The sequence below is a fragment of the Etheostoma cragini genome, chromosome 19 (assembly GCF_013103735.1).
Source record: "Etheostoma cragini isolate CJK2018 chromosome 19, CSU_Ecrag_1.0, whole genome shotgun sequence".
Taxonomy (NCBI): domain Eukaryota; kingdom Metazoa; phylum Chordata; class Actinopteri; order Perciformes; family Percidae; genus Etheostoma; species Etheostoma cragini.
Genome location: NC_048425.1, coordinates 17962033 through 17981100, shown reverse-complemented (window position 1 = coordinate 17981100; position 19068 = coordinate 17962033). Strand labels below are relative to the sequence as shown.

General features: G+C 41.2%; 3 protein-coding genes across 5 annotated transcripts in view; 2 read left to right on the top strand and 1 right to left on the bottom strand.

The window, feature by feature from the left end:
• The first annotated feature begins 2542 nt into the window (after window positions 1-2542).
• mfsd8 (major facilitator superfamily domain containing 8) lies at window positions 2543-7800 on the top strand. Of its 2 annotated transcripts, none has more exons than XM_034901347.1 (12): window positions 2543-2914; window positions 3130-3212; window positions 3686-3729; window positions 3882-4122; window positions 4324-4437; window positions 4564-4708; window positions 5055-5113; window positions 5526-5634; window positions 5738-5872; window positions 5959-6062; window positions 6860-7086; window positions 7205-7800. In XM_034901347.1, exons 1-12 carry the CDS (start codon window positions 2871-2873, stop codon window positions 7409-7411), a joined length of 1512 nt encoding a protein of 503 aa, XP_034757238.1. In that variant the 5' UTR covers window positions 2543-2870; the 3' UTR covers window positions 7412-7800. The 2 variants fall into 2 exon arrangements, with proteins under 2 accessions (XP_034757238.1, XP_034757237.1); XM_034901346.1 differs by having other exon boundaries at window positions 2543-2929.
• A 736-nt stretch (window positions 7801-8536) lies between these two features.
• Window positions 8537-16478, top strand: LOC117962198 (tetratricopeptide repeat protein 31-like). Of its 2 annotated transcripts, XM_034901344.1 has the most exons (18): window positions 8537-8764; window positions 8951-8970; window positions 9801-9867; window positions 9973-10202; window positions 10318-10398; window positions 10495-10563; window positions 10675-10857; window positions 12332-12499; window positions 12673-12736; window positions 13110-13200; window positions 13282-13423; window positions 13774-13878; window positions 14127-14226; window positions 14452-14689; window positions 14988-15062; window positions 15184-15286; window positions 15529-15644; window positions 16262-16478. In XM_034901344.1, the coding sequence occupies exons 1-18, from the start codon at window positions 8740-8742 to the stop codon at window positions 16371-16373; spliced, it is 1989 nt and encodes a 662-aa protein (XP_034757235.1). In that variant the 5' UTR covers window positions 8537-8739; the 3' UTR covers window positions 16374-16478. The 2 variants fall into 2 exon arrangements, with proteins under 2 accessions (XP_034757235.1, XP_034757236.1); XM_034901345.1 differs by lacking the exons at window positions 9801-9867; window positions 9973-10202; window positions 10318-10398 and having other exon boundaries at window positions 8557-8764.
• Window positions 16479-18277: 1799 nt separating this feature from the next.
• The window catches only part of lrch4 (leucine-rich repeats and calponin homology (CH) domain containing 4), a 39098-nt gene continuing 38307 nt past the window's right edge, over window positions 18278-19068 (bottom strand). The window contains exon 18 of the mRNA XM_034901343.1: window positions 18278-18861. Within this exon, the coding sequence (XP_034757234.1) occupies window positions 18712-18861 (150 nt within the window). The 3' untranslated portion in view covers window positions 18278-18711. The remainder of the gene's footprint in view (window positions 18862-19068) is intronic.

Sequence of the window (19068 nt, the reverse complement as noted above, 5' to 3'; positions counted from 1 at the left end):
TCTCTTTTATATAGACCTTAGTGGTCCCTAATACTGTATCTGAAGTCTCTTTATATAGACCTTAGTGGTCCCTAATACTGTATCTGAAGTCTCTTTATATAGACCTTAGTGGTCCCTAATACTGTATCTGAAGTTTCTTTATATAGACCTTAGTGGTCCCTAATACTGTGTCTGAAGTCTCTTTATCTAGACCTTGGTGGTCCCTAATACTGTATCTGAAGTCTCTTTGAAGGTGGAGGCTTGACCAACTGCCACTTGGCTTGTTTCAAAGCCATGATGTCTCTCTCTCTCATGGGGGGCCCAAATTCTCTGGGCAGGCAAAGCAGAGAAAGGGGAGGTAACCTTGCCCCTTATGACCTCATAAGGAGCAAGATTCCAGATCAGCCCATCTGAGCTTTCATTTTCTCAAATGCGGAGCCGGATACCCAGGGCTCGGTTTACACCTATCACCAGTTTTAGCCACTGGGGGGCCATAGGGAGGCTGTGAGAAAGCACAGTATATTACAAAACCTCATGAAGTGAAATTTCCATGCTATGGGACCTTTAACTTTTTAGTTAAGTCATAACATATAGAATATAAAAATGGAAAAAGGTTTCTGCTGACGTGTTGTTTTACCAGCTTCTGCGTACCAAATCTCCACAAAGGAGGTGTGGAGAGCAAGGTTTTAGCATGGCCCCCAGTCAGAGGCCACAGTTATGAGGCTTAGGTTGAAAAATACCAAAATGTAATTTAGTGAGATTTATAATCCCACTGTTTGAATTGCATCCACAGTGCCCTGTTACAGGTTTGATGGACAGTTTGGCGTTTGAGGGTTGAGTTCACCAAAGCATACCGCTGCACCAAAGACCTGTCACTTTCTTTCTCTCTGCCTCTCTTCTCATGATCTAAAGAGCATGAATGGACAGCCACTGTCCCACTGTCTCTCTCTTTCTCCAGACTCTGTGACCCCTGCTGCTACCTGCACCACCAGCGGGCCCCTGGGGAAACAGGAGGGCAGCTAAATCCACAACTGATAGTTTTGGGGTTTTTCTACCTTGACTCTCTATGGAATGAGAGACGCAGTCTTGGCTCACATCACTCTGTCCTTTTGCTTATTATTTTGGCTTTTTCACTGCCAGGACAGTTAAGTGGACTCAAATCCTAGGCCTCTGCATCGTAACCTCTCGGTACACGCGTGCCTTATATACCACTGAACCAACCTGGTCACATGCAAGGACATCCCAAAAAATTGGATGATGTAATATCTATGACTAGACGGACCCATCTAGTGAAAACCAACAATTTCTTACAAGAGGTGACAAATAACGGAAAGTTTTGGAGAAGACACAGGCTGTGCCAACATGCTTCTGATGAGTGAGAATCTTCTCTACTTCGGTGTCATCTAGTGGCCTAAATCTGCAAATACTACAAAGAATGCTGAGTCATGTTACATCAGCTATGAGCACAGAACGATGATTGGTTAACCAGTGATCCTGTCATAACTGCACATAGTTATTTAATTTACTGGATTTCAATTATCAAATACATTTCAGTCTCTGTTCTTATTTAAAAGGAGTAGCAGCATATTCCTTTTCAGTGTTACTTCATTCACACTCATGGTCCATTATTGCGTATGCATGTGAACCAATAATGAATTCCAACATCAATTGATTATATTGCAAAATGATCTTCCCTGAGAGCAGACTCAAAGTTTTTTTTTTAACCTTTTCTCTTTCTCTGATAGACTGCGAGGTTCTCAGGTGATTTCAAACAAGTCCAGTTAGGACCCTGAACCCAAATGACCCTGACTGTGTACCTTTAAATTGTCAGAGTACCGCTCATCCACGTGCATGGGCACATTTCTTACCTAAACTGTAGTGGATTCATTTATTTTTTTCATGTGCTGTTCAAAAAGTATATGATACAATCTGAACTTTGACATTACAAATATATATATATTTTAAATGTGGCACAGGATGGAGGTTGCTTCAATAAGGGGCTTGTGATGGTGGAATCAAATATTTGTCGTGAACTGGGACTAGTCTTCTTTTCTTTCCTCTTTGCTCTTGTCTTTGCTTTTTGTGAAATATTGGACAATTTCTCCTCTTTGTGTAATTTAAATAAAACCATCTGAGAGGTTGAAATGGGAAATGTGTCTTAGGTGGAACCATGTATGAGAGGGTGGAACCGATCACATCACATAGATATTAAAACGTGACAAAGAGCCCCAACTGGACTTTAAACCAACAGCTTTGAGTTGTTTTGATATGATTTTGATCAAAGTTTGTTTCTTCTTCTTTTACACCAGAAACCTGGGCCCGGATGTTGTGCGATGTAACCTTCAAAATAAATGTGTATAGTTGGTTACTGTTGACAGAATGAACGGTTATGTCTTTAGACTGTTTAATATCCTTAGTTACAAACGTACTCTAATTATTTGGTTATGCTATAACCAGCCCACGGTGAAAATAAACAAAAACTTATGTTACATTTAAGTCTGCAACACCTAACTTGCTAGCTACTTGTGAAAGGTTTAACCGGAAGTTGGCCTTTTATCTAGCTAAACGTAGCTAGTGATGAAGTTTAGGGGTTTATCGAGTCCAGTTTTGTAAGCTTGTGTGTGGCGTACTTTTGTTTATTCACTTTACCACCGACTGGAAACAACTTACCTCCACATTATGTGTGGTATTAGTTAGTTTAAGAATGTAAAACTTTAGTTTTAGTTGCTAACATCGGCTGATACTGTAGCTAGCTTCTTTTTGGACGCTGGTTGTACGTTAGCAGTGCAGTTCACGGACCCTCGGCTACATGACGACTTAGCATCGCTCTTTTACATCTCCAAAGTCCAGGGCACCGTCATTATTGTGTGGGGTTGCGGATTTTGGCCTACATGTCTCACTTAGCTGACCCGGACGATACCACTCCACTGCTCAGGGACGACACATGCAGGTGAATAGAGTTCAAGACACATTAGCCAGTGTTAGCTTAGTTCACCAAACAGGCTGTGGAAACACAGTACAAAACTAACGTTATATGCGAGTCATGTTACGTTATTTACGTAAACGGGCAAATAGTTGTGTTGTTTCTGGGCCTGTTGTGCTTACGAGGCTATATCAACAACCTAACCTGTCTTGTCTTCTTGTGTACAGTGATGACTTTCGGGATGAGGATTACAAGTCTCGGTGGAGGTCCATCCGAGTCATGTACTTCACCATGTTTCTCAGCAGTGTAGGTGAGGATGCCTGAGAGTGGACCTTTGAACTTGTTTAACGTAGAAACGCCATTTCACAACAAGTTGAACAAGTTGTGTACATATGGAAAAATGGTCTCTTCCATGCAAAGGTGGTGAGTAATGATTGAGGAAACTCTTGTAACCGCCCTGTCTTTTGATGGAGACTGAATCAGTGCCAATAGTGCTGTTGTGTAACTTAAAAATACGTAGACATATATGTAGAAAGGGACCAAATGACAAAATCCTCAAATGGGAGCATTGGATAGGAACTTACTTATTTTTTATTGAAGTTCTAAGTATTAACAATGATACACCCATCTAGTCAGTGTTAACTAGCTTTACAAAACACCCCAAAAGTGTGGTATCTGCGTCTGTGTGTTTGCCTGGCTTGTGTTTAGTATGATATGATTCATAACACAATGTTTAGGCTCTTTGACAGTGTGGGAATTATCTATTTTTTATGTTTTCTTTAGGCTTTACTATTGTCATCACATCACTGTGGCCCTATTTGCAAAAGGTATGGCTTACCATTTTCTTTGTAATGACTATAGACCGATCTGCTTATGTCATGAATACAATAAAGGCACTTTGTTGTGATCTCTCAATGTCAACCGCAGTAAAACATGCTCATGATTTCACAAGTTTAGTTTTTGATTGTGTTCCTGATAGATCGACGACAGTGCCAACGCCAGCTTTTTGGGCTGGGTAGTGGCAGCCTACAGTCTCGGCCAGATGTTGGCGTCGCCCCTTTTTGGCCTTTGGTCCAACTACAGACCGCGCGGGGAGCCACTGGTGTGTTCTATCGTCATCAACATGTCCGCCAATATCTACTACGCCTACGCATACCTGCCCACAACCAATAACAAGCTCCACATTCTCATGTCCAGAGCCTTTGTGGGCTTTGGAGCAGGTGATTTGTCAAGGCCTGAATATATTTCTCATTATTTTTTTATGTCCACATACCTGCCTGGGAATAACTTGTCTACTCATTTAATGCCATGGCATTTGATTTGCTCCTAAATGACACATAAAAGCTCAGTTTAAACCATCTAACGATGGATCTGCGTCACACAGCTAACTCTTAACATGAGTGTTGATCATTTTTTGGCAGGTAATGTTGCTGTGGTGAGGTCATATGTGGCTGGAGCGACATCCCTGAAGGAGAGGACCAGTGCCATGGCAAACATGAGTGCCTGTCAGGCTCTGGGTTTCATCCTAGGACCAGGTGAAGATGGCTATATTTTTCCATATTATGTAAACCAGGCCAGAATAGAGAGCGAATAATGCCAGCGTTGTGTATGATGGGGGGAAAAAACACAAGTAAAAAGTTGCATATCTCTGTTTATGTTAGCTCTGCAGGCATGCCTGTCCTTCATTGGTGAGCACGGGGTCACGGTCAAGGTCATCGACCTGCAGCTCAACATGTACACTGCTCCTGCTTTACTGGCCACATCTTTTGGTCTCATCAACATCCTGCTGGTGGTTTTGGTGCTGAGGTGAGGCCCTTCCCTGCATGGGTATTGTTGAAGATTGGGAAACATCCGAGTTGTAACAAATACAGAGGGACAGAGAATTCACAAAAGACGAAGCTCTAGAGACAATGTCCCCAACCAAGCCCATCAAATCATAAAAGATCTGTTTGCATCCATTTTAACACTCGCTAGTGTCCTTGTTTTTCTGTACATTTTTGGAATTTGAGCACATCAAATGAAGATCTTTGATGTGCTCAGATGAGGTGATGTGTTAGTCCACCTTGCTATGCTTCAGTTTATGGACAGTATTATGTCTCTCAATGCTATTTTAACAATTGGCTAAGATGTCTGCTGGGACTCTTGTCGACAGAGAGCACCGCGTTGATGACCACGGAAGACAAATTCGAGCCATTAACTTCACAGCGGAAGGTATTTATTGTCCTACTATTTTTTTTTTAACCAAATCTTAATTAATGTTGTGTAATAGGGTACAAACAACGAGTTTGTCAGCAGAGGCCTAGTTAAGGGATCTACATAATAAGGCTAGTGGACAGATTGGGACATTACCAGGTAAGAGGCAGCCCTAGTCCAGGCCTATGCCAGTAATACCTCTTAAAGGGGCGCTATGCAGTTTATTTGCTGTCTTCTCCCATTTTGTCATATAACCATTCCAATGACTCAGTTCAGTCAAGGTACATAAAGCTAAAAAAAAACGGCGTAGTTTCCCTTTAACAATTACAGTGTCATGAAAAGAAAGTCCAGTTACCGTATTTGTAATTGCAGGGTATTGGGCTTTGTTTTTTGGTTCAAGCCTTTTGTTTTCATCTCCCCTTCCCTGTAGAAAGAGAAGACGTTAGTGAAGAAACGGAGCAGACCATCGATCAGGTAGCGGTCCTGATCTCCAACGTCCTTTTCTTCATCGTCATGTTCATCTTTGCCGTCTTCGAGACGTATGTGGTATATTTCAGCCAAATTAGAACATAACAAAGACACGTATTGCTACTTTACGCCTTCCTCTTCATAATCTGACTGTATATTTTTGTCCTTTTTCAGAATTGCCACCCCTTTGTCTATGGACATGTTTGCTTGGACGAGGAAAGAAGCTGTGGTATACAACGGCATAATCATCTGCTGTATTGGATTTGAATCCATCTTGGTGTTTCTAGTTGTAAAAGTGGCCTCGCAAAGGTACATGCATGTATGGATTAGATGAAAAAATACATTTCAGCATCAAACATTCTTCTTGATCCACCAGATTCATTGTTTCCTTTCAGGGTTGGGGATCGTCCGGTGTTGCTAGCAGGCTTGGTTATCATATTCTGCGGCTTCTTTATTCTGCTTCCATGGGGAAGTCATTACCCAAAAGTCCAGTGGGCAGGTACGCACTGCTTTAACCCTTGTGTTGTCTTCCCGTCAAAATGGAAAATCAACCGTTTTGTTTACGCTTTTAATCAACGTTTTTAACTTTTTCTCATGTTTTTGTCCCTGTTTTCAACACTTTTGATGCTTTTTTCTCCTTCAATGTTTGTCACTTTTTTTTGACATTTTCAACACTACGTAACACTATCTTATTAAGTTTAGTTGACCGTTATTTTTGGACTTTATGGTCAATAAACCTCAATTACAGGAAATTAGACTTAATGTTTGAGTTAGAAAAGCAGAAATTAGGAATTATTGAGACTAAAATGAAAGGAATGGATGTTGATGATAATCACAGACTGGAATATGTCAACTTTTACTCAATACTATTTCAAAAACACTTCCATTTGTTTTCAAAGGCTATAAAATGGAATAAGACGCCCCAAAATTAATAAAAGTAGAGATTTGTACTTGGCAAAGAGCGTTGGGTGGAATCAATCATGTTATTTTGGGGAATTAAAAAGAACATTGATATAGGACAACGGTTCCATTTTTTGTTGACCCGAAGACAACATGAGGGTTAATGGCCCAGTTTAATTCGGTTTCCTGTGTTGAGTAATTAATTGCTGCAGATTGTATGATTTTGGCTTTGTTTGACATTTAAATAATACTCTTTTGGATTCTTGGCTTAACATTTTAAAGGTCCTAGTGCCGGGGCATTAGTGTGTTGGTGTGTGGTGGATGCTAATACTTGAGGCTGCAAAAATACAGTGTTCAGTTTCTGCTTTTTTTTCCTTCTTCTTTTTTTAACTACAGACGTCAAAAACAACACTTTGGTCAGTTGGATGTCTAAAGCCGCGGTGGCCTCCAACAGCTCGTTGGAGCCGACGGGCTGTCCGTACGAACAGACCTGGTGCCAGTACACGCCCGCCATCAGTCTGGCCCAGTACATCTCGTCCGACATCCTCATCGGGGTGGGCTACCCAGCCTGCAACGTCATGTCCTACACGCTGTACTCCAAAATCCTCGGACCCAAACCTCAGGTAAGACAGTAGGGTAACGGAGGTGTTGCTTTAACTGAAACATTTGAAATGTAGCTGTGCTGTGTAACTTCATATAATGTTAAAATCATGCGTGGATGTTTGCTGTTGCTTTCTGCAGGGTGTGTACATGGGGTGGTTGACAGCCTCCGGGAGTGGTGCGCGGACATTGGGTCCAATCTTCGTCTCCCAGGCCTACACCATCCTGGGACCCCGCTGGGCCTTCAGCCTCATCTGTGGCATAGTGCTAGGGGCCATCATCCTCCTCAGCTCCGTCTACCACAGACTCATCGCTTTCTCTGTACGCCACGGAAGGACTACAGAATAACAAGCGAAGATTCCCATCGGAGTCCCTGACGGCAATAACTAAAAAACTACAATCCCCGTTTTAATGAAGGCTCTTTGTTGTTGTTACTTACTTTAAAATGTGGCAACTAATGAGCATTTGGGAGTTTGGGACTCCGGCTTGACCTTTTAAACTCCAGGACGAAGAGACGAGGCCAGGTTATTTCTCATGACTCGACCAAAGATGGCTGCTTCGCAAGTTCCAGTACAAGGAAGCTAGCACTGCAGCTGTATCAAAGCCCTGTAATGTGACGCCATTTTAGTATTTTGTATGACATTGCCTTGTATGAGGTGGGCCCATGGTATCAGAGAGATTATAGTTTTTAATTATTGAATGCACAATTTTTACGTAATTGCATTGTTGGTCTCAGATATAAAAATAAAAGAATGTTCATACACGGCACTACTTTTTTTACATTAAATTCATATTTCAATTATGAAATCTATGGAGCAGCCATGACCTAATCAAGGGTAGTTGCCATCAAATTGTTTTGCTATTGAATTCATATCTACATAAAATGTTCTGAATGATGTTCGATTCCCTGGATGACCTGATTGACATCATTTGAAATGGTTATTTTGCTGTTGAAGTGGAGAAAATTAGAGTTTAACTGTGCCAGGATTGTTGTCATGCAGGAAATATAGAAAGATGTTGATCATATTTTCATATTTCTGATCAGAAAGTGATGTGGGTACTAACAATTTACTGAGTGAAGCATTAAAGAATAATATAATTATGAATTGTCAGTGTCACTTTATGTTCAATTTGATCAGATGTAGTGAAGCAATTGAGTGAGAAAAGGCGTTTCCACTCCATATGTGCAGGATGCAAGATGATATACCATATATGAATTAAAATTTGAATATATGTTATATATTATATAACAGCGTGAGAGACATGCATACATGTAAGAAACCATTAAAGAGCTATTTACAGGAAAAAAAATAATTATAAAAATGTTTATGTATATTATATGTATGTGTGTGTGTGTATATATGTGCATAAGACACACAGACACACACAGTAGGGTGCTAGCCGAATTTAGTGTTACAGCGCGCATGCGTACAAAAAAAGTCAAGTTACGTCCGTTCACGTGATTCACAGAGTTCAGTTACCCGCTCGTCCATAGACAGTTAAAGAAGCGCTCGCCGTGAAAACAACATGCAGGCTGTAAAAGTTAGCTACAGGCTGCTAACTTAGCGTTTAATAAATACAATTTTGTGTATTACGTAAATACAACTTTGTGTGTACGGTTAATTAACTCGAATGTATCAATATATGATGCTGTGGGAGTGTATGTGCTACTAAACATGGACATATTTAGAGAAGAGCCAGGTAAGAAAATGACTACGTTACGAATAACGTTACAAGAAGTTTGCGGATAGTTTAGCTAGCTAACGAGCTAGCTCGCGCGTCCTAGTAACTCTATAAAACGCTGATATTCCACTGAATAACACGGTTGGGTTTATTTAATGCTCATGCTACGTGATATTACATTGTTTGCTTGTCTATCTCTTTCAGAGTTTGCCGACATTCGAGTTGTAAGTATACATTTTAAACTGGCCTTAGCTTTTGGGCACACACATTCCGACGTTAATGTAGCGTCCATATGTTGGTTCATATTAGCGATAATATAGCAAATACTTCTCTCAACGTGGGGGTATGTCCACAATATAGCAACAGCCGAAGTTCCTCATGTACTTTGAAAACTAGCTAGTAAAGTATTCAGTCTTTCTGACTAATGTCGTGTTGGAGACGCTGATTCTGAACAGTGCACGTCACACTTCCTGTGAATGCAGCCATGTTTACAGTCACTGACATGCACTCAAAAGTGCATACAAGTGTATATGTAACGTTGAAAAATCAAATATTGTAGCTAGGGGGAAGAAAAAAAACTTGGTACCGTTGTGATTTCTTTCCTTCTTTGGCTCGTTATGATCAAAAATATTAGCCTGGCTTGTTTACATGCTATTTTTTCACATATTAAGGCTCATACTGTAGCATCTAACGTTGCTCCTGGTGACAGCAACCACTTTTAAAGGGTTATTCTGGACTTTTAGAACCCAGATTGTGTCCCCATGTGGTTTGCACATGGTTGCTGTTCCAGTGCAAGGATATCAGCTGGCTGATATTGACCTAGTGGCTCGTCAGCTATCCTTTTGGCAGAAGAAAGCGAAACCTAAGGATGCAGTGCTTGTCATGTTCAATACCGGCAGTGACACACAGCTTTGGACTCCCTTGGGAACACACACCAACTTTAACAGGGTTTAAATGGAGGACAATTTCATGTTTTGAGGCTGAAGGTCCTCAGCTAACCTGATGTTTGTGAGAAAGTTCATAGAACTGACATTCACATCTTTCTTCTGTCTAGCAAAGGGTTGTGGATTTGTTTGATAATCAACCTGGTTTTCAAAGGATAGTAAGACTTGGCCTTGTTGGTAAGAAGATATCACATTACATATCTACTGCACGCACAAATCTGTTTCCAGTGTTTTATGTGTGGATTTGCATTAAACCAGTAACTTAAATGTTTTATTTTCTAGCGAATATGGAATACGATGATGAGCGAGACGTTACAGATGATTATGGAATTGAAAATTGGGCACACGATCATAACAATTGCCAGGGATTCCCAGTACTCCCTGGTTGGATTAGTGAAAGGTTGAACCATACAAGGTCATCCAGATCTGTTTATCAACCCCCACTGCGTTACTACACTTCGACTTGTGACATTCCTCGCCCATCCTCTGTGGAAGTTCATGCAAGGGAGAGTGTAAGTTCACTTATATTTGTCTAGTTTGTCAAATAGATGACTGTCTTACTGTGGGAAGTGATTCCGCAGAAGTTCATGGGTTGAAATATATGCGATGTTTTTGCCAACCCTTTAGGACTCTGAAAGAAAAGCCAGATTATTAGAAGAAGAGAAAAAAGGCAAAGAAAAAGCTGAGAAGAAGCGACTTAAAAAACAAGTAAATTCTGCAATGTCCAATAACAGTTTCTTACTAATGAGTTGATTTAAAATTGGGTCAATTGAGCTGCATTACCTCATTTTTCTTGTCTTGCAGAAACGGAAAGAAAGAAAACGACTTGAGAAGTTGGAGAAGGAAAAACAGAACCCCATAACAAATGAAGAGGTAGTGATTAATGTGTGCAACATTAAAAATAAAATAAATAAATGGAAGATTCCAACAAAAATGGATAAAGTTGCAAGCTTAACAGTTGTTTTTTCCCCATCTATTTTACAGGGAAAAGATGTAGAGGAATCTAAAGCAGGCGAGAGCCCACCAGCTAACGATGAATCCAAAAACAATACAATTTCCAGTGTAGAACCGTTGGCTACAGCCAAAGATACCGACAGCAGTGACAGTAGTGAAGACGACTCCAGTGGTGACGATAGCGACACCCAGAATGACTCGGCCGAATGTGAGGTACCAAGTGCTCGTTTTATTGTAACTCACTACAATATGAGGGTTAACGCTAAGGCCCCGCTTTGTTAAGCTCTGACACACTAACCTAGGTCGGTGACTCGAGTCTGTTCCGGTGTGTTCTGTGCCGTCGGAGGAGGAGCCTCCACTTTGGCCAACCTGACAGGCTCGGTCGGACCACTCTGATTGGTGGAGCGGGACGAGAGTCTCTAAAAATCGGAGGAAAATCTTTTAAATTGACGTTTGTGGCTCTAAGATGAAGACAGGTTCAGCAGCTGCATGGCCTATTCCTCCTTAAAATGTTTTCCGACACACGTCTCTGATTTTACTCAAATTTGAGATTGTATTCTGGACAAGCCGCCATGACAGGCTGGCTTTGAATTTCCGGAGAAACCAGACCTGTGGCGCGTTCGTCCAATCAGCGGCAGTCGGCAGCCGTCGGGTTAGTGTGTCAGGGCCGTAAGGGACACAGTAACCGCCAAGTCTGATGACCAAGAGCGTCCGGATGCTTTTGTTTGCGCAGACGGGCCAATTAAACCCTAATTAACAAAATTGGTCCACAGTCCAGGACAGCTGGACGATAACACGGAGATTAGCGCTCATATTCCAGTATATGGTCCGCTTGTTGTTGGGTAAATTGCTCTTAAAGACGTTTAGAGAGGATTTGAGTTGCTATTTTTATTCTCAATTTTATCATTTTGGTGCTGGTGATTTTCTTTTGGGGTCTGCTGAAACTTCTCTGGGGGGTCAAGATCAAGATCAACTTTATTGTCCCCTGAGGGAGATTTGTCTTGGGGCATCAGTGCTACATACGGCTGCTGTAAACATCAATAACACACAGACTTTACACTCACACACAACATACAATCCACCCTACATTACATCACACTGCACAAGTATCAATGACCCTGTCGAGTGATTACCAAGTCAATAAAAACCTGAATAATAAAAACCAGATATTTCTGTATAATTGCACTAGAGCACATATAAAAGAAACACAATATGACAGAACAAAGTACAACCGCCACAATACTATATAACAAAATCTCATAAAAAACAGAGCTGGATTTAAATCAGCATAATATCTTTATAAGCAAAACAGGAGCAACGTCTCAAAAATATTGAATTGACCTTTGCACTTACCCCAATCTTTATGTGTGCTATATTGGTATGTCTATAGTTTTGATTGGACACTTAAATTTAAAAAGACGGTATTGAAAGACTTTGCCTGTGCGTATTTGACTGTATCTTGTGTTTCAGTTAAAACCTAGATGATAGTTAATATTTGCTATGCATCCACAATTGCCAACAGGAATTCCAAAATTGCACAGTATAACCCTATTTGTATGAAAAAGTTACTTTATTTTCTTTGCTTTAACATTTACCAATTAAAATAAGTAGCTTGCTCTGTAGGACTTAAGAAGGTGACTAATTGTGTCTTTAATCCTAATTCAATTTTCTTTAATTTTTTTTAAAGGAACTGGACATGACTAGTACTTTTGTAAATAAAGCTGCTCTTATAGCCAGGCGTAAACTGGAGCAGAAGCCCAGGCCTGAGAGGAAGCAGAAAAAGAAGACCCCGGTTAAAGAAGAAGCAAAAACTGTCCCTGACAAATCTGATAAAGACCTGGAGGGGGAAAAGAAGGCGAGTTCTATTTTTTTAATTTTTATTTGTGTGCGTATAAATCCGATTCTCAACAGAGATGACGGATGATGTTTGCTATGCCATTGACTACAGATTGAACATATTACTTGGATGTTGCCTTTTATTTTTGGGACACAGTTGCTTATCTCACTTCTCTCTTACTGTCTGAACAGGATTCTGTTGCCCCTAGCAACCCCACTAATGTAGATAACCTAAAAATAAGTACTGATCTTGCGGGTAAGTTGTATCGATCTCATGTACAGCGGGGAGAGCAAGTATTTGATACACTGCTGATACTTACAAAGCGTGTAGAGTTCTGTCATTTTGATCAGATGTACACTTCAACTGTGAGAAACGGAAAAAATCCCGAAAATCCCATTCTATGATTTTTAAATAATTCATTTGCATTTAATAGCATGATATAAGTATTTGATACATCAGAAAAGCAGAACTTAATATTTGGTACAGAAACCTGCAAAGTCGGCAGTGTATCAAATACTTGTTCTCCTCACTGTACAAACTCAGCCAGATAGACAGATATGTTTTCATATGGAAATCAAGTCATGAGATGTTAAATTTAACCGAAGTTCCTCTTTTTTTTTTTCTATAGTTATTGGAAATAGGTTTGCAAGTGCCGGAGACTTTAATATGGCTGTGAAGTATTTCACGGATGCAATTAAGTACAACCCTACAGAGTTTAAGTACGAACATCACCATTCATACCTTTTATAACTCCACCACTGTGTGTTATTCAAAGTTCTAACTGTGTATTTCGCTTGCAGGTTGTTTGGAAATCGCTCCTTCTGTTTTGAAAAGATGCAAGAATACGAGAAGGCGTTGACCGACGCGGAGTTGTCTCTCAGCATGTGTCCAGGTTGGGTTAAAGGCCTGTTTAGGAGGGGCAGAGCTTTGGCAGGTCTACAGGTAAATAGCTACCATCATGTGACCCTTTCTAAGTTGTCTGGGCCACGAGCTTGTTGAGGGAAGACAAATAATCTAAATGTATCCAGCATGCACCATGCATTGTTCGCCCCCAGTACATATATGTCAGAATGACTCTGCCATGACTGCAGCGCTGTTGCAACACCGTCGAATGACTTCCAAGTCATGGCGCTGTGCAGGGTCCCGTTATCTACTCAGCCTGGTTTTGACCGGCGCGTGCTGAAAACATGAATAACCAGGCTGATTAGGCCAGCACCACGACCTCCAATGAGCCCGATGGTTGATGCGAGTGGTGCGGTCTCACCCTTTTTTCCTCCTCCTCCTTCCTGCAGCGGTATGAGGAGGCGGCCCACGCCTTCAGGGAGGTGCTCAAACTGGACAGCTCATGTGCAGACGCCGCCCAGGAGCTGATGCGGGTGCAGATAACACAACTAATGGTGTGTAGTCCGCAATGGGGAGGTAGCTGGGAATATAATGTCTAAATATTTCTGTACTCTATGTAATCACATTGATGTGTTTGCTTTTTGAAGACAAACACTTTACTTTTCAGAACAAAATGTATTTAAGACTTATAGTAATCCCATTAAAAAAAGCAAAAGTAACCACTAAGTATAGCGGAGTACTGCAGGCAAACTGATGATCATTCACTGAAGGGGTTTTAACCTGGAACTCTGTTTGGTTTCAGGCGTATGGTTTCACTCGGGAGCAGAGCTCGAACGCTTTAATAATTCACGGGACAGTAAATAAAGCTCTAGAGGTGCTGTCCAAATTAAACCATCGACCAGGTATCTGTTTAATTTTACTATCCTCCATGCATCAGATAAATTAAGGTCTCCTAGTTTAATTCTAGTGTGTAGAGTACATTTCCTAAACTCATATTGTAATTGAGAGAACACGTTACCAGGGTGTATCAGCTTATGAGCTATATGAAATTCCCAAATTGTATTGCCTACATAAAAGTATGTCTGTTTGTACAATGTGCTATTTCTAACACTTGTATCTGTTTTCAGGAGCTATTCAAACTGGCCCTCTGCAGCCAGCGCAACTAGCGAATGTGACTGGAGTGTCTCCAGTCCTGTCAGCCAATACAGTCCCTGCTCATCCCCCCCACTCCCAGGATGCACCGAAAACAGCATTTAAGAACAAACCTTTAGGCCCAGTCCAGAACGTGATGAATGTCCCGGGTCAGCCGAAGCCCATTCCAAATCAGGCTGTGAAGACACACCATGAAGACAGTCGTCCCCCACAGTGAGTACCCGTCACGCTGCAGGCTTTAATTAGAAATCCCTTAAACGAAGGCTTAATCGCATAGTTTGCAATCTAATGGCTGTAGAGTTAGATCATTCCTGTATTATTCAGTATGTTCTGTTTCATTGATGATTTTTTTAAGAATATGGTCCCACGTCAAACTTTAGACAGTATACTCTAAGAGCAGACGATCATTGATTGCCTTCATGCAGTGTTATGATGATGGTTTATTGAAATATGACAGTCGGGATCTCTGTTGTCACGCTCATCATCTCTCTCCTTCACTTTCCTTCAACAGAGAGCTGTTTCCAGTTTGGGTGGGGAACCTGGTTTACCCAGTAACTGAGTCTGTGGTGACCAACATATTTAACAAGTAGGAGAGCTTTGCTTTCATTTTACTCAGGCGCCTAATCCGATTTTTCCTCTTATTTCTACAGTTTAATCTTTGTAGAGGGATACCTAAGTGTCCTAGTAAGTGTTGTCTTGTCTTGCAGGGCGGGGGTGGTCCATAGTGTCAAGGTTCTGACACACAAACGGTGTGCCTTCGTAAACTTTACAAAACAAGAGCATTGTGATGAAGCTATCAGGCGCTTCCATGTAAGTACGCCCTGAACTCTGACTGACAGGCTTAAATCTCAGTAGGACTTCAGGCTGGGACCTACTTCACTCGCTCTTCATGGATATTGGGTGGCAGACATTTTGTTTTTGGACTTCCTGTGTGTGTGCGTGCTGCTGGTCACTAGTCCCCAAGTTATTGCTGCTTCTCCTCCAATGAAAAGAAGGTTTCCGCTTTCCTCTAACCCGGTATTCACTCAGTAGAACTTTGTGATCCTCTTCAGGGCTTTGAGTTGAACGGGATGAAGATCGCTGTGAGGTATCCAGACAGGATTCCTCCGGGCATGGGCATTTCCAGATCTGCCCTCAAAGCTGACGACCTGCAAGATGACTATACGCGGTGGGTGCTTTCATAGCTAGCTAGTTTTATGCCATTTGCTTGCTTCTCTGGAGTTAGATGAGATGGCTGACAACACATTAGTCAACTGTTAGCCTGGCAGTCAGCTACATGCTGAATAATTAGTTACTAATTACCTCCCAAAAGGACTCAGAAATTGATGTTTTGTTTCTGTGTAGATTCCCACTGTAAAATCTTTAGTTGGACCCAGACCCAGTCTTTTTATGCTAAGCTAACCACACAAAGGGGTGTCAATATTTACATTTAACCTCCAGCAAGAAGTGAATAAGCATTCTCCCCACATGACCTATTCCTCTAAATTAACCTGCACGTGTTTTCATCGAATGCTTAGAGTAAGAAGTCACTCTTTCAAACCGTTCCAGTTGCAGCTGATATTTCATACCTGCCACTTTATGAGGGACGCCTAGCTACTTATAGATTCTATTAAACAGTCCTGCCATAAATCTAACTTTCACTATAAGATTCACTTTTTGTAAAAAGCTTAGTCTTAGATAGGTGTGGACTGAAAGCCTTTGGATGTAGTTTGTGTTGTAATTTCCCCACTGGGGGTCAATAAACAGTATAACTTATTATTGATAATTACATCCCTCGTGGTACAGGCCAAACGAGTACATTGATGGGAGGGGGGCAGTTGGAAGCCGAAGACCACTCCGTCCCTACAGACCCGTCCCCGACTACAGAGGCAACAACAACAACAACTACTACTACTGAAGGGAACCAGACGCTTCTGAACACGTCGGACTGTCCCGATGCACATTAATATCACTGATATCAACGCAAAACAAATACTTAAGATTTTTGTTTCTAAAAAGAAAAACCTCTTCTCTGGGTTTTGTAAGTATTAGTAAATGAGAATACCACCTGCTGATTGTTCATATGAGCTGACGTTTACCGGTAATTACAAAAGCTTCCCGATGCCACGATTATAAAACCCGACAAATACACTGGAGGGTGATTATTTGTATTTTAAATGTCAGTATACAGGAAAATCTGTTTAGAATTTACTCATTTCTTTTACGGTTTTATTTTAGACTCGAACATAGTTTATACAGCAGACTCCTATATTTACGAAATAATAAAATAATCATAGGTAAAGTTATGGTATTAGCATTAAGCCCCAGAATACAGTATAACAGGCTTAAAACAGCTTGGTAGTCTTTATTTTGAATATAGATACGGATGCAGGACTCATCATTGGTGTACTTGTACTCATTGTTAACTTTATAATGCAGTATTTCAAAAGTATCTAAATTATCTGAATTCAGTATATATTTTCAGAATTATTGTCATTATTCACTAATCTATTAACAGTACCTTTACCCTGTCTTGCCATACGTGGTCCTCGTAAATCCTCTGTACTACAACAGGAAGTATTTGTTGCATACTTAGTGTATTGGTCCCGGTTGATTTAGTTATGTGTCTGATCAATTTAGTGGCATCTTCTTTTATTCAGATGCCTTCAGTGTGTTTTTAATTCAAGAATTAAAGATTCTTTCATACACATGTTCTGCCTCATTATTTAAACCTGGTTTTTAGCCCCTGGGGGGCTCAGACTATAGCTGCGGTGGTCTAGGTCGTCATGTCACCTTAATCTAATGTCCTGTATCACGACTACAAATGAGACCAACACACAACTTAAACAGCTTTCGTGTTATTGGCGCCAGTCTATTTCGGATTGTACCGCAGACATAAAACGGATTTTATTCTTGAGGAATCTTGTTTTTCCCTTCCGTTTGCCTGCAGGCTCTGCTGTGGTTTTGCATCTGGAAGAGTTCCAGCCAATAGACTGTTAATGGTCCAACATCATTTTTTCTTGAACGGTACATGTATTTGATACCTCATTTGTCATCTATCAAGGAGGAAAAGTGGAGAAAAAGTATGAAAAATATCAATGGGACGTACCTGGTTTCTCTGCCCCGCTTTACTCTGGTTCTGTGCGGTGAGACTGAGGGAACCACCAGGACGCAGACCTCCACCATGCTGGCAAACAGACTAGAGCGTACAGTGGAAACACCTTACAGTACATCATCCCACATTAGATTGCAGTTGATGCCTTATTTGTATATCTAACTGTACATAAAACTGGAGAAAATATATAAAATTGTAAAAATACTAAACCAAAACATGGCTCCTAAATGAGCCATTGTAGCAACTGGAAATACCCTTATTGAAAGTATTGTTTGGTTTACATATAACACATCATTTATCTGTTTTCTGTATAGTAATGCATTGAGACGTGTGCTTTTATTATAAGTTATGCACTTCTTCACCCTGCCAGTCCCTGTGTAGTGATTTGTCAGGAGACACTGTAATCATGTTAGAAGAAGACACGTTTTCAGGTGGTAGTCGAGGCCGTGGGATGGAAAAAAGAACTGATAAATCCTGCTTTGATGGAATAAAACTGAACTTCTATTTACTACTAGCAGCGTCTCGGTCTGAGTGGTGTAACTATCCTTAAATAAGTGTACAATGGTAATGTCTTACAATGGTACAGTCTATATGCTAAGCTAGGCTAACCAAATAGTGGCTCCAGGTTTGTTCTAGACGTTGTTCCCTTTAACTCCTCCTTTAACTTGAGTTATCTTTAAATGAGACCTGAAACAAGACAGCAAGGCTTTGAAGTCATTTACAAATCTTTTTATTATTGTCTTTCGTGTATTTTAATCTTTGGACATGGTATGTTTAGCTGTACAGTCGATGAAATAAACTTTTCAAGGCCCAGCACACAGGTGTTTTCAGTTAACGCGTCTGATTGGACCCATCAGGACTGGGTGTGTCTCGACTGATTGATTGACATCTTCCCGAGTCGCTTGTTAGCTTTAGGGCGGGACAAATGACAGCGTCATTCTTAATGGTAGAAAAGATTGGCCACCTAATGAATTCCCATTTAAGCCCCGCCCCCCTTTAACCTGAGCAGGGTCTAACCAACCAGGGTAAGTGACACCACCTGTCTGGATCCTTTAAAACACGTTAAAACCAAACACTGGCCTTGAGATGGATCTCTTTTGCTGTGATCTTGTTAAATCTTCGCAGATCCAGCGACGCTGTGCTAGCTCTGTGCTGAGCCAGCGGCCCCACACCAGTCCAGTTTGGGGGTCCGCTGGGAGCTGTCGGCCAGGTCCACCAACACTTGGACAGTCTGGGCCAGCCGACTCAGTCCCTCGTCCTCTGTGATGAGTTGTGGGGGACACAGGGAGTCCTGGGAAGGGACGAAGAATGTAGTGAGCACATGTTATTAGGGTTAGGGGTGAGAAGGTTTCAACAGCTGGGGCTAAGAAGACTTTAAGTTAAAAATTCTCCACCAAATCCTGTTGATGCTGTTGAAACTCCACCCACATCTGTGACAAGTCTAACTGGGGGGCCAGCAGCATGCACGGCTGTCTGCCACCACTGGGGGGGGGGGGGG